The 12992-nt window shown below is 36.9% G+C and overlaps 1 protein-coding gene across 1 annotated transcript; it reads right to left on the bottom strand.

The window, feature by feature from the left end:
- Positions 8159–11449, bottom strand: LOC107627581 (protein FAR1-RELATED SEQUENCE 5-like). Its single transcript, XM_016330414.1, has 5 exons — positions 11360–11449; positions 10475–10534; positions 9636–10372; positions 9044–9548; positions 8159–8884 (listed from the first exon to the last, which is right to left on the bottom strand). Exons 1-5 carry the CDS (start codon positions 11447–11449, stop codon positions 8159–8161), a joined length of 2118 nt encoding a protein of 705 aa, XP_016185900.1.

Genomic DNA, 12992 nt, shown 5'->3' with positions numbered 1-12992 from the left:
TATTAAGAAAATAGAAACTTTATTCTAATAGTAATATGTATTTTTTTCTTTTTAAAGGAGTTATTTCTTTTACTGTAAATTATCATTTTTATATTCATGTATTAATTAATTGACAAATTATTAATGAGTATTTATAATAAAATTACTTTAGTGTATGCCATATAAATTAATTGGAGATAGTATATCTTAATCTCAAAGGATCTAATAATGATTTTATTTTATTTCTTCTGGGTATGAGAGATTAGAAGTAAGTAATAGTGAAAGATGTTCAGTGGCCAATGACCCTAAAATGGACCTATACAAGTTAGTACCAATAAAAAGATCTTATCAAAACACAAGGGCCCAAAACCAAGAAGAAAATTAGAAAAATATGAATGGCTTTTGATCATCAGATGGAGAGTAGCTCTCTCCAATAAAATAAAATAAAATTGAGAGTTGCTTTGCATACTTTTAAACACCTCCATGCCCAAGGAGTCAATTGATTGAGTATTAATAACAATAATAATAGTGTAAAATCTTGAAAATCATATTGCTGCTTAACAACTAGAGTTTAACTAATAAAAAACATGCCATGAATCTATACGAGAGAACAATGAAAGGTGAAATTAAACAATTGATATCATTTAGTTTTTTTTTACTGAAGAGGATCTACTCCCATTGATAAGTGATACTGGATGTAACAATCTCACAAAAGTGTGGCAGAGGGACCAGATATTGTAAATTTTGATTTTTTTATAATAATTATAATTTAAAAATGTAGTGTAATACAATTAATTTTAGATGGACACACATTAATCTAAAGGGAGATGCTAGGGAAACAATGACTATGATGAACAATATGAACAACGGGTCTTAATAATTAGCCCAATTAGATTAATAACATAGGTATACTCGTAAACACCCCCCTTACTTAAATCCTAATTTTAATTATCTTAATTAATTCCATTGTAATCATCCCATCCACTCCCCCTTTCTTTGACCCAACAGTCAAAACCTTTCCCCTTCCCTAACTTTCGAACACCCTTCAGGAAAGGAAACGTTAGCCTTCCCTCACCGCTATTTCGAACGGCATTGACGAAGGAGAACCTTCCCCCATTAGCCGCTCCTTTTTTGCTACTACCCGTAGTTCATCCTGCCAATCGCCGTACCGAGCATCCGCCAGCACCTCCATTGCGAAGACCACCAGCAGCAAAGGAGAATCCCTTGCCCCGTCGAGTGGAAGTCGCCCAAAAACCACCGGCGTTGGCCTTTAACCGCAGTCTCCCTAGGTTGAAGCCGTTGCATGTTCGCATTGGTTGGAGTCATTACCGGGTGCAACAAGAGAAGCCGTGGGATGTGTTTTTCTTCCCAAATTGAAGGTCAGTAAACCGATAACCGTTTATTGAATGTTTAGATGTTCATAGTAACTTTTATGTTCTGGCTGCTTAGAAGGATTTTGTTGCTTTCGGAAATTCCTGGGTCTGTTTGACTTATCCATTTGTTTGTGAACATAAGGTAGTTGGAAGAAATAATGACACGTACATGTTTATGAGCATCCGGGTTTCCGCGTCTTGTATTTTAACGAGTTACTGTATTTGGCTTTGTTTTGCCTCCGGTTATTAGTAAGTCAGCAATTCGTGTGAAGCACGTGCTATGAATATGTTGCTTTGTGAGTTGTTTAATGAATCTGGATCGGATGGTCAATTTATTCATTAACGTATGGTTGAAAATTTTTCCCAGGTGTTTGCAAGTTGGTTGACGATGTTAAAAAAAATTTTTTCATTCCAAAACCTAACCTAAAAGGCTGTCAAAATTTAGAAACTGTTAAATACTCTGATTATGAATATGTGATATAGAAGAGATAGGCTTGAATTGGAATCCTGTTGGTTTATCTTACGAAAAAATTGTAAGTATAATTTGGGATAAATTTACATTTTTCTAGTCTTAGCAAAAAGTGTATTTTACTTCATCCTCACATGTCCACTTGCATTTGATCCATTGGATTGGAATGGATATAAGAAAAAGTACTTTTGGCATTGAGTCTAACCGTGCAAAGGCTATATTTATATGTTGATCAGCATATTTGATAACCATCGCAATCAATATTAGGACTTGTTTTGGTGACTTATGTAATTAGAACTTCAATTTTTAATAGCTATGCTTACAAGGACCTTGTTTAACATTTAATTTTTTTTAAACTGCCTATGTACTCTTACTGTACACGACTGTGGGGTGTTATGCTGTTGATTTTGATATGTTTCTTTTTTAAATTATAGCATGGATAGTAATATCAGTTGGTTCATGGATCCTTGGATTAAGGCAGACATGTTTGAAATTCGTTGGAGCCATGCTTGATATTTTAGTATTGTTTTCTTTGTCTGTTTCTGGTTCATTTGATTGATCATTAATTTATATAAATTACGGGTGTTCAATTTTGTAAGAAAGGATGGATGAAAAAATGTGACATGATCTACATCATTTAGGTAGTAATTTCTGATATTGCAAATCATTGGAGCCTAGCAAGTTGGCAATATTAGGACTTCTTTTGGTGAACATCTATGCTTCCTAGGAACTTGTTTTACTTGATTTTTTTTTTAAACTGCCTATGTACTCTTACTGCACACGGCTGTGGGTGTTATGATGAATGTTTTCATATTTTGTTTTTTTAATTAACAGCATGGATAGTAATATCACGTGGTTCATGGATCCTTGGATTAAAGCAAACATGTTTGAAATTTGATCGAGCATGTGCTTGATATTTTAGTATTCTTTTCTTTATATCTTTCCTGGTTCATTTGATTGACCTTTAATTTCAATAAATTACGGATGTTCAATTTTTACGAAAAGATTGATGAAAAAAATGAGATGGCTTTTGGCGGTGGCTTAAGTAGATATGAGTAAGATTGGTTGTAAAAACTATAGTTGCATCATGTATCATGTCTAGGTATGTATGAAGATATAATTATCAATCTTGGATGTTGTAGAGAATCATTTTAAAATTTAGATAATAATACATGGTTATCCACAAACAATTTTTGTTTCCTTTTGAAATTTTGCTAAATAATGCTAGCAGACTAATATAATATATGAAGGTGAAACAATTTACGTTTTTGAGTTGAGCTATAGCAGTTATGAAGGATTTGTTTTCTGTTAATAATTTACAGTGTTAATAATAATAAGTAATTGTTATCAGGAATTGGGTGGGTTCATTTTGTAATCGGAAGGCCAATTTTTTAAATCATTATTTTATATGGAGCATGTTATGACCAATGTCAGGCTCTTTGCTGTTTACTTGAATTGCGCAGGACGTTTTGTTGGGCTGCCAGTGATTTCTTTTTTTTTTTGTTGGCTGTTCTTGCAATTATAGTCAAATAATAATGTGTGTTTTGTATAAAGACTTATGGTTGAATGTTTCTTGACAGGCAAGAACCTGCTTTGATTTTCACCTGCTGAGCAGCATTTTAATGGGAAAAAAGGTAAGCAGTACTTTGTGTTAACAAATGTTTGATTTTTTTTATTTCTAATAACTTGTATTGTGTTGCTTAACTAAATGTTTGATTCTTTTTATTTCTAATAACTTGTATTGTGTTGCTTAACAGAAATTAGTGGAGACGCGATGTTCTCCATGCTATATCAACGGGATGATAACCCACTTGCAAGAAATGAATGCCGATGCAAAGCTAGCTGAGATTGATTCTATTGGGTTTGGCTTTGTGAAGCAGATTCCTCGCTGGGCAGTCAAGCAGACGATAATGATTCAACTGGCCAGGGCTTATGATGTAGAGACAGACACACTTATAGTGGATGTCGGCGACATTCCAGTTAGTTCTGAGTTAATAGGAAGGGCGTTAGGGATACCCTCCAATGGTCAGCTCCTTATATTAAATTGTGAATTTGTTGTCATATATTTTGCTGTGGGTTTTGCTCTTAGGTATGGTTAAATTTATTCTATTTGCTTATTTCAATATGAAATGTAGGGGTTGACATTCCGAAAATAGAAAAAAAATCTGGCTCACCGGGAAATCAAAGAGCAATTTAAAAAGAAGACAATCACTCAGCTGCGCGACTTTGTTTATTCCTGTCCTATGGAAACAGAAGCGGATAGGATTAATTTTAGAAGGTACTTCATATTGGTGGTCTTAAAGACGTTCCTGTGTCCAACCAGCCAACAAACAATTTCTCGATGGCACATTCCTCCAATTTTGGATGTCTCAGATCCAAGCAAATTTAACTGGGCACAGAAGACATTCAAGTGGCTAGGGAAGGCGATTGAAACACACCAAAATAAGAAGCTTGAAACTTGTGGCGGCTGCATGTTTGCCCTAATGGTAAGTTTAATTGTTCATTTTGTTATTTAGCCCACTTGGGGTAATGATGAACTAAGAAACCGTACAATCTTTCCATCCAGCTCTTGTACTTTCAGCGGCTAAGGCATGGGCCACTAGAGAGATGTCGAGAACCGGAGCCATGGTTGACTGCATGGACTGCATCAGAACTTGAAAAAAAAGGCAAATAATGTAATTGATGGGGTACTAGGATGGATGATATATTCTCTATTATAATATAATCAACCTAAGACATTTATTATTTTCTACCTTGGGCTTTTGGATGAGCATTTCGTAAGCTCAGTTGACCCTTTGATGTTAGGGTCCCATCGAGAAGAGGGCCAAATTTCGAGAGGATCCAAAATTGCGAACCAGGAAGAAGGGAGGAGAATATGCAGCTAAAAAAAAGAGCGGAAAGAGAGTATGCAAGAGTAAAGCGGCTCAAAAAGTTATGTGTCCTTTGCAATTTAAAGCACAGGCAACATTAAAGTCATAGGCGTTTAGATTAGATTATAACTTCTGGTGTTTATTTTTAATTGCACAAATGGACTCATGCTCCTACAGAATTTGGATGTTTTATAGGTTCCACAACGGTGTAATTGTATGTCGAACTAATTAAGGTTGGTATGTGGAATTGTCGCTTAATGTACACAGGAATGCAAGGAGGCATCTGTTAAAAATATGGACTATAAGAAACCAGCTGAAACACCATCAAGGATATGTGAATCAAAACTTCCTGGAAGCCCTAGAGAACCACCAGGGGTGAGTTCATCTTAGTTTCTACATGTGTTGGCATCATAAATTAATTACTACGATCTACTATTGATGTTTCTTACGAAGTGAATTTTCTGTTGTGGTCATGGATTTGTATGCGAGTATATAACATAGCTGTTTCTTTCTAAAAGCATTATAATTTGGTGTATATTCCATATTCAGGAAAGCAAGATAGGCACCCGAAGAAAGCTGCTCATCGTCAGACCCAAATTCGGTAAAGGCAGCCATACAGCACGTGTTGCCGAGACGCGCAAGAAGAGGAGTGCAGTTGTTTCTAACTCCGATGACGACGACCACTTGCCACATGTTATTCCAAAGCGCCGTTTATTTGATCACAGCTCAAGCCTGACAGGTGAGCACCTAAATCAGGATGCCGAACAGTTTGATGGGCCGCAATTTGATCCAATTACACCTTCCACAGTAACAGGGCAAGTAACTGAATATGATTTTGACAGGTAAGCTCTATCAGTTTACATCTGTTGTAGATATGTAATGGATGTATCTTGATTTACATGTGACTTACATCAGAGTGATAACTGACTTGCCTTATTTTGTTGACTTCGATGCAGAGAATTTGATTTGAACTTCGTGCGGTGTCCAGAAGTCGAGGAGATATTGGTAAAAGTTGAACAGAAGAAATACAGCAATCCTTTGGAAATGGAACCCCTACAGACCGTGATGCCGAATAAGTCACGGTGCCATACCCCGAGTCCCAGAAGGCCTAGCTTTTCACTGGGCTTGACACAACTTGAGAAGCCACCGATCACACCCCCCATCACAGCAGTACATCAAAGTCTTAAGGATGTTAAGTTAGGAGATGAGAAGGAAGACACGGTCCGAGATTGGATTCTCAACTCTTCCCTCAACGAAAATGAGTTGTTGGCAACCTACGAAGGTAGGCCATATCTTCGGCTGTTGAGGAAGGATCTATTAACATTGAAAGCACGTGGTTGGGTTAACAGCAACATAAGTGCTTAATCTCGATGTTTTAGCTTCACTTATTGCATTCTTCGTACACGTTATATCATGGTTGATAATTTTGCACCGCAGATCATTCAATGGATGTGTTACGCATTCAATGATGCACAGTCCGAGAGATTCAAACGTGACTTCTACTGTGTCTGTCCGGGCATATTGGTATGAATAATATAATATTTTCATAACTTATTGTCGGCACTTTATAACTGACTGATCCTCTTACAACAGGAAAGAGTCATGCAACCGCACAACCTCAAATCATTCCATAACGGGCCGGTTGTGGTGTATAAGGGCTTGGGTCCAAACTTTGGAGAGGATTCCAGATTCTTTGTCATGGGAGCCCATAATGAATCAATCCAGCTGGTGCGATCTTTGTTGGAGCAGAAAGACGGACGTGTTCGCCGCAACCGTCAAAGAAACAAGAAAAAGGTGGTAAAATCACCCTTCACAGCACCAAGCACAAGGTCATTGATGGAAAGAGTGGGAGAATTACCTGTGAGGAAGACCCGGAAAAAGAGAATGCGATAGTTGTACTTAGTTTTCAAACAATACTCTCAAATCTTTTTAGCTTCTTTTTGTGTCCATGGGTTGGATTTTTATTACAACAGAGTTGCTATATTATCATGGCAAAATCCATTTATATAGTTTATTTCTATTGCAATACATTTGGTTTTGTTGCATGTAGTTAACGATTCCTAAAAGCTAAGAGTAAGGAACAACAAAGGTATTAAGCGGATCCATCCACACACAAGGTGAATCACAACTTAAAACTAAAATAACCATCCACCCAACTTATAAATCAAACATCTGCCTTGTACTAGTTGTACCTAATAACAGACAACTCTTAAGTTTTATAAATAAACACCCGAAACCTATAGAAATAACCATCCTCTATCCTACTAAGCCGACCATCTGCGATATACTAATAACACACCATTCGTAATACACACAAAAAAAAACAATGCGCAATCCACACTGAAAAAATCATACTGGCACAAATAGAAACAACCATCCATGAACCTGAGCCAGTGAACATCTATATTATAACTATTGTAAGTAATAACATGCAATTTGAATCCACACTAAAGTAACCATCCACTCACCTAATGACGCGAATATCCACATTATAAATCCTGTAACTAATCACTTGCCATTCGCAATCCACATTAAAAGTAACCATCCAGTAATATATTGAGGTGAACATCCACATTATAACTCGTGACTAATAACATGCCATTCGTCATACACACTAAATAACCATCCAGAAACAAATAGAAATAACCATCTGCAAACCTACTAAACCGAACATCCGCTTTATTTATCTTAGTTACTAAGACACTCGTATATAAAAAAATAACCATGCACAAGCCTAAGGAATCGAACATCCATACTATATGACATTTAAATAATCAAAAACAAATAGCTAATCCGATAAGAATTAACCATCCAAACACCAGAAAAATAACAATCAATAAGCGTAGTAAAGCGAACATCCTAGACATGCCACTCGAAGTTAAAAGCACACAACATCCCAAATTTATTAAATGGTTAAAATACAGATTATACGACATGTATTTATGCAGACAGTATTCTACAACCAGTCAAACGACATCCAGAAAAATATAAACAGGCCAGATACGTTAGTAACAGCAAGATAATGCCATGGTAATACCAATTTCATAATTTTCTTATCATAGAAAACCTAAACAAAGAAAATGACCATGAAACATACATATTGAGTTGTATGAACTAACAAAAGGGACCTCTAATATAACATAATGGATGCAGTATCATAAACAATCTAGGTATTGTCAAAGAAGTTTAACAGTGACATGAATCCACCAAGTCCTTGCTTAGCAATTTGCTGAGCAGAAGCCTCCGAAGCTTGATTTGCAACAGATTCTACACGATTATCCTGAAACAAACAAGCTCAATCAAAACCAACCCACTATCGACGTAATAAAAACCGTTGTAAAAGTGAAGATTAACTTTAATTCCTATACATACCTTGCGTACACTCTTCCGCTTTCTCTGCATAGATTTTCTGATTGATTTATCCAACTCATATCCTAGCATTTTGCCTTTTAGACGACCCTTAGTGGTTACCTTTGATGGGGCCTGAATGTCCTCTGTGCCGAAAACGGTTGAAGGGCCTGTGATGATGCTATTGTGTGCAGTAGCGACAGTGTTATTCGCATCTTGCCACGGTAATCTACTAGCTTGGCCCTTGCATCCTCCAGAACATTATGCAGCATGTCTGCCTCATCATCACAGTCCGTGAATTCCTGTGCAACATTATAGAAATGTGCACACAACTCTCTGAATATGTTATGGCTTTCATTTGAACGTCTAACGTCATGGCTACTCTTAATGTAGGTGTGCTTGCGCTTTATGTTCTTGCTCCAACGAGGTAAAACATAGCAGGAAGGCACCTCATTAACTTTGTAAGATGAAAGTACTACAAGACAGTGGCAACATAATATACCTGCACTCTCGAACAAGTTGCAATCACATCGAACCTCGTGTGTCGAATGACCAAAATGGACGTCAAACGTAACATATCGAGTCGTCTCATAGACTAGTATTTTCTCTTCCACTTTTACCCTAGCGGAGTTGCCATGTTCATCCACGGCACAAATAGTGCAATCAGCCTTCTTACCAAACTCGGTTTGGACATCCCTAAACATCTTGTTGGTATACTCTTTTTGAAATCGTCTCTCGATGGCTGATCTAGTTGAACATGGGATTAGACCTCTCGAGTCTGCAGCATCGTTCTCCAGTTCCTTCTGCTCTTTTGTTCCTAGGACATTGTCAAACTCATGGACGAACTGGACCAAACTAGTCTTACAATTTAAGTATCCACCAAAGAATGAATGCATACCCACTCCTCTGCGTACTCCTCATGGAAGCCCAGAATTGACCCTTGAAAAAGATAGGCACCCACATGTGTCGGTCCTCAAACAGATCTAAAAAAGAAACAAACCCACCAAAAAATAAAACCATGCATAAGAACGTTTTTCCAGAACAGAATACAAGAACACAACAACATCTAAGCACTTCCGGCACATGATTTTCCCAAAAAGACACAAACTTGATAGCCATCTGTTGTGATGTAAGTTGAACTCATCAATGAACTCAGCCCAATGATCCTCGAAATCCTCAACCAACTTAGAGTTCCATATAATGTGTTTCAACTCAGCATTCAACTCTTTGAACCTAGAATAACCTCCAAGCTTGTTGTGTATCTTTTGTGTTATATGCCATATGCACCACCGGTGTCGTGTACTGGGTAGGACCTTCTTAATTGCACCAAACATAGACTTGCATTGGTCTGTGATGATGCCCTTCGGTGCCGTTCCCATGCACTCCAGCCATTGTGTGAACACCCACTCAAAACTCGGGATCTCCTCACTGCCTAGCAGAGCGCAGCCTAGCAAAGTAGACTTACCATGGTGGTTCACACCAATGAAAGCAGCGAACGGCAATCCATGCCTAAAGGACGAACAACTATATTTAGAAACATGAAACTAATAAAAAATAATAAAATAATTAAACAATGAGAATTTAAATATATTTTACCGGTTCGTGCTGTATGTGGTATCAAATGAGACCACCTCTCCATAGTATTCATAAGATGCCCAACACCTTGCATCCACCCAAACTGCACTCGTAAACTTGTTATCCTCATTTATATTCACTGCGTAAAAGTAGTTCGGATTCAACTCCTTCATTCGCATGAAGTAGTTCAGCATCTCCTTGACATCTGCATTGACATTTGTGGATCGGAGTCTTGATGAAATGTAATTCCTGACGTCCTTCTCTGAGAAGCCCAAGTTCGAAGGCCCACCAACTTCATTGGCTAATGCTGGAAAGGTCTTGTTGGGTCGAATGCCCGCCTCATCATTAACCTCAATGATACACTTCGCATGCATTGTTAACTCCCTGTTTTCATGGTAGTGCACCGCCTTCCTAGTTGAACACGGGTGCGAGTGATTTAGTTCAACCTTCAACAAGACCCAATCATGCTTTTCCCTATCGAACTTTGCATATATTCTTGCTCTGCATCCCACACCTGCCATTGTGTTCTTCCGTATGGGTGCCTTCACACGAGACGCCCGGAAACCCTCCCGATTACAATGGATAGATTGGTTGATCGGTTGCTTTGTCATCCTGTCAAAATTTATGGCCCTTATCTTACTTGTGAAACCAACTTTTTTTGCATAGGTCGCATAAAAATCTTGGGCCAACTTCAAATGCTCAAACCACATCCCGACTCTTGGTATTTCATTGTCAGCAAGGCAACTATGGTCTGGTAACTGCAAATCAGTTCAAAATAGACATCATTTTAGCCACACAATGATAAATGGTCTATTCAAACATGCGGTTAACGAAAAACAACAATAAAATAGAATCCGAACCTCGTCAACAAGTTCCGTGTCATGACATTCCAACTCAGTAATTTTCGTACATTCTATGGCCTACAATCAAACATACACAACGTAAGTAGATACTATAATAAAATATCAACTAAATAGATTTTATTAATACTATATCCAAAAATATGATATTAAAATTTATTAATATGCATGAATTAAGCTAAAGTGGCACCTAATGAGTTAGTATTGTGTTAACTATTATTTATATACAGAATGCATAAATCCACCACATATCAAGTATCACTACACAAACTAAAATAGAGTCTTCTATTACCATGTAAACAGTCTCGTTTTTAGCTCCTATAATTTTCTTCCATATTTATCCAAACTTGTTAGTGCATGCATGGTTTGATAGCATACAGATGGGGATTGTAACAATTTTAGTCGCAACCATGTGCAAAATTTTCTTATTTAACACTATACATATATTCAAAACATGTCAGGATGACCTATTAAAGAGGTATTGTAACAATTCATCATATCCAGTAAATAAATTTCTAACTTCATCTTCTTTAGAACTTTTCACATGGTTCATTGAAACTAGTTATAAAAACTTAACAAGAACCCAATCTGTAACTAGTAAGTAGTAACAACTAACTAGTACATTGTATTATAACATTCCACCATTCTAAAAATGTAATTGTTTTCTCTTTTTAGGTAGAAAAAATTCAAACTAATTCTTTCACCGGATCATCCACTTATATATTACACTTTAACTAATAACCACATGAATGAACAAGAACACCATCCAAATTGTTTCGTTTGTAACAAAATATCATAATGGATTAAGAATGTTGAGCTTTTAATAACTATCTAATTTATATGAAAATAAACATACGTCTAAAAGAAACAAGATACATTATTTACCTTGTCCAACTGTTCACTTTCTCCGTCGAACGAATCACCGGTAAAAGAAACTGGCACGAGATAACTCGGTTCAACGGAATTGTGCTCCATTAAAATGGTTGTGATAGGTGGAGACCTTGGGCTGCAGGGATTGCAACGGTGGAGGCCTTGGGCTGCAGGGGCTACACAGGGTGTGATCACGGTGACCTACGCCGGGTTGCACGGTGCACGGGTTGACGGGTATGGTGAAAAAAAATTTTCTCCACTTGGGGGGCTGCCGGACGTTGGAACAGGGAGGGCAGCGTGGGTTGTGGGTGGGCTGGGAAGTGAGCCTTCTTTGTTGAGAAGGACAACCACAAGAGAGAGGAGATATGGTGAGGATATGAAACGTGTGCTAGTTTCCAGGTTGGTTTCAAAAATCTGATATTTTAAATTTTGAAAAATGGTTATTAGTATAATTAAATTAATTACATCATTAATTAAATTTATGAGTAATTTACATTTGTAACCCCATTGTTCATATTGTTCACTAGGATTATTGTTCTCCTATACTTTTCCTAATCCAAAAACCTGAAGAGCTTGTCCTTCTCTTGTTTTATTCTCTTTTCTAAATGTGTTTATAATTTTTATTTGCAGGTGTTGGAAAAATTGAAAATTCTCAATCTTATTCATTCTCATTGCTTGAAGCAAACCCCTAACTTTTCAAAGTTACCTAATCTAGAAAAGTTAATATTGAAAGATTGTCAACAGTTGTCCTCAGTTTCCAACACCATTGAACACCTCAAAGAGCTGCTAATACTTGATTTACATGGTTGTATAAGTCTTCTAGAAGTTTCAAGAAGCATCTACAAGTTGAAAACCTTGAAAGAACTCAATATTTCTTGATGTGTAAAGATTGATAAGTTGGAAGAAGACTTGGAACAAACAGATTCTTTAACAACCTTAAAGGCTGAAAACACTGGAATAAAACAAGTTCCCTATACACTGGCAAGACTTAAAGAACATTGGATATTTTTCTTTGTGTGGCCATAGAGGATTTTCAAAAGATGTGATTCCCTCTATTGTTTTCTCATGGAACTCGCCAACAAATTAACTAACATAAGATTCCTATTGAAAATTGTGTAAAATTTTATGTATCTACAGTGTAATTAAACCCATTATAAATAGTTAATTATTAATGATTAAAGCATACAATGATTATACAGAGATGTGCAGTAGATGAAGGGTCGTGTGAAGATTGTTCATCACTCCATTGGTTGACTTTTAGTGATGAAGGTTCTTCTGTAACTTTCGAGGTTCCTCAAATGGATGGGCGTAACTTGAAGACTGTGATCCTTTGTATTGTCCATCCATCCTTCCTCCCCAGACACAACAAAAGTAGAAGGACATGTTCTTCAAAGAGTTTTCGTCATGATTCGCACAAATAACACTTTTGTTGATTTTGCTCTAGATAAATTAACCTCAACGAAAGATGAGGACTGGCATAATATAATGTCAAATCTAGAAGCTGGTAACAAAGTGGAAATTGTCATTTTAGGATCTGTATTCAATGTGAATAAGATTGCAGTTTATCTCATATATGCTGAACCAAGTCACCACAACCTGGAACAAAGCCATACAGCAGCAGGTATAAAAATAGGAACCTTCTTTTGAT

The sequence above is a fragment of the Arachis ipaensis genome, chromosome B02, assembly GCF_000816755.2.
Source record: "Arachis ipaensis cultivar K30076 chromosome B02, Araip1.1, whole genome shotgun sequence".
Taxonomy (NCBI): domain Eukaryota; kingdom Viridiplantae; phylum Streptophyta; class Magnoliopsida; order Fabales; family Fabaceae; genus Arachis; species Arachis ipaensis.
The sequence above is the reverse complement of the archived record's forward strand: the minus strand, read 5'-3'. Positions and strand labels throughout refer to the sequence as shown.

Excerpts from the sequence above, each read along its gene's own strand:
- LOC107627581 (XM_016330414.1), bottom strand. The coding sequence starts at position 11,449 with ATGGAGCACAATTCCGTTGAACCGAGTTATCTCGTGCCAGTTTCTTTT. Across the intron at positions 10,535-11,359 it reads AAAGTGAACAGTTGGACAAG|GCCATAGAATGTACGAAAAT; the intron begins GTAAATAATGTA and ends GTTTGATTGTAG. Across the intron at positions 8,885-9,043 it reads ATGCATGGTTTTATTTTTTG|TTCGTCCATGAGTTTGACAA; the intron begins GTGGGTTTGTTT and ends AGTTTGGTCCAG.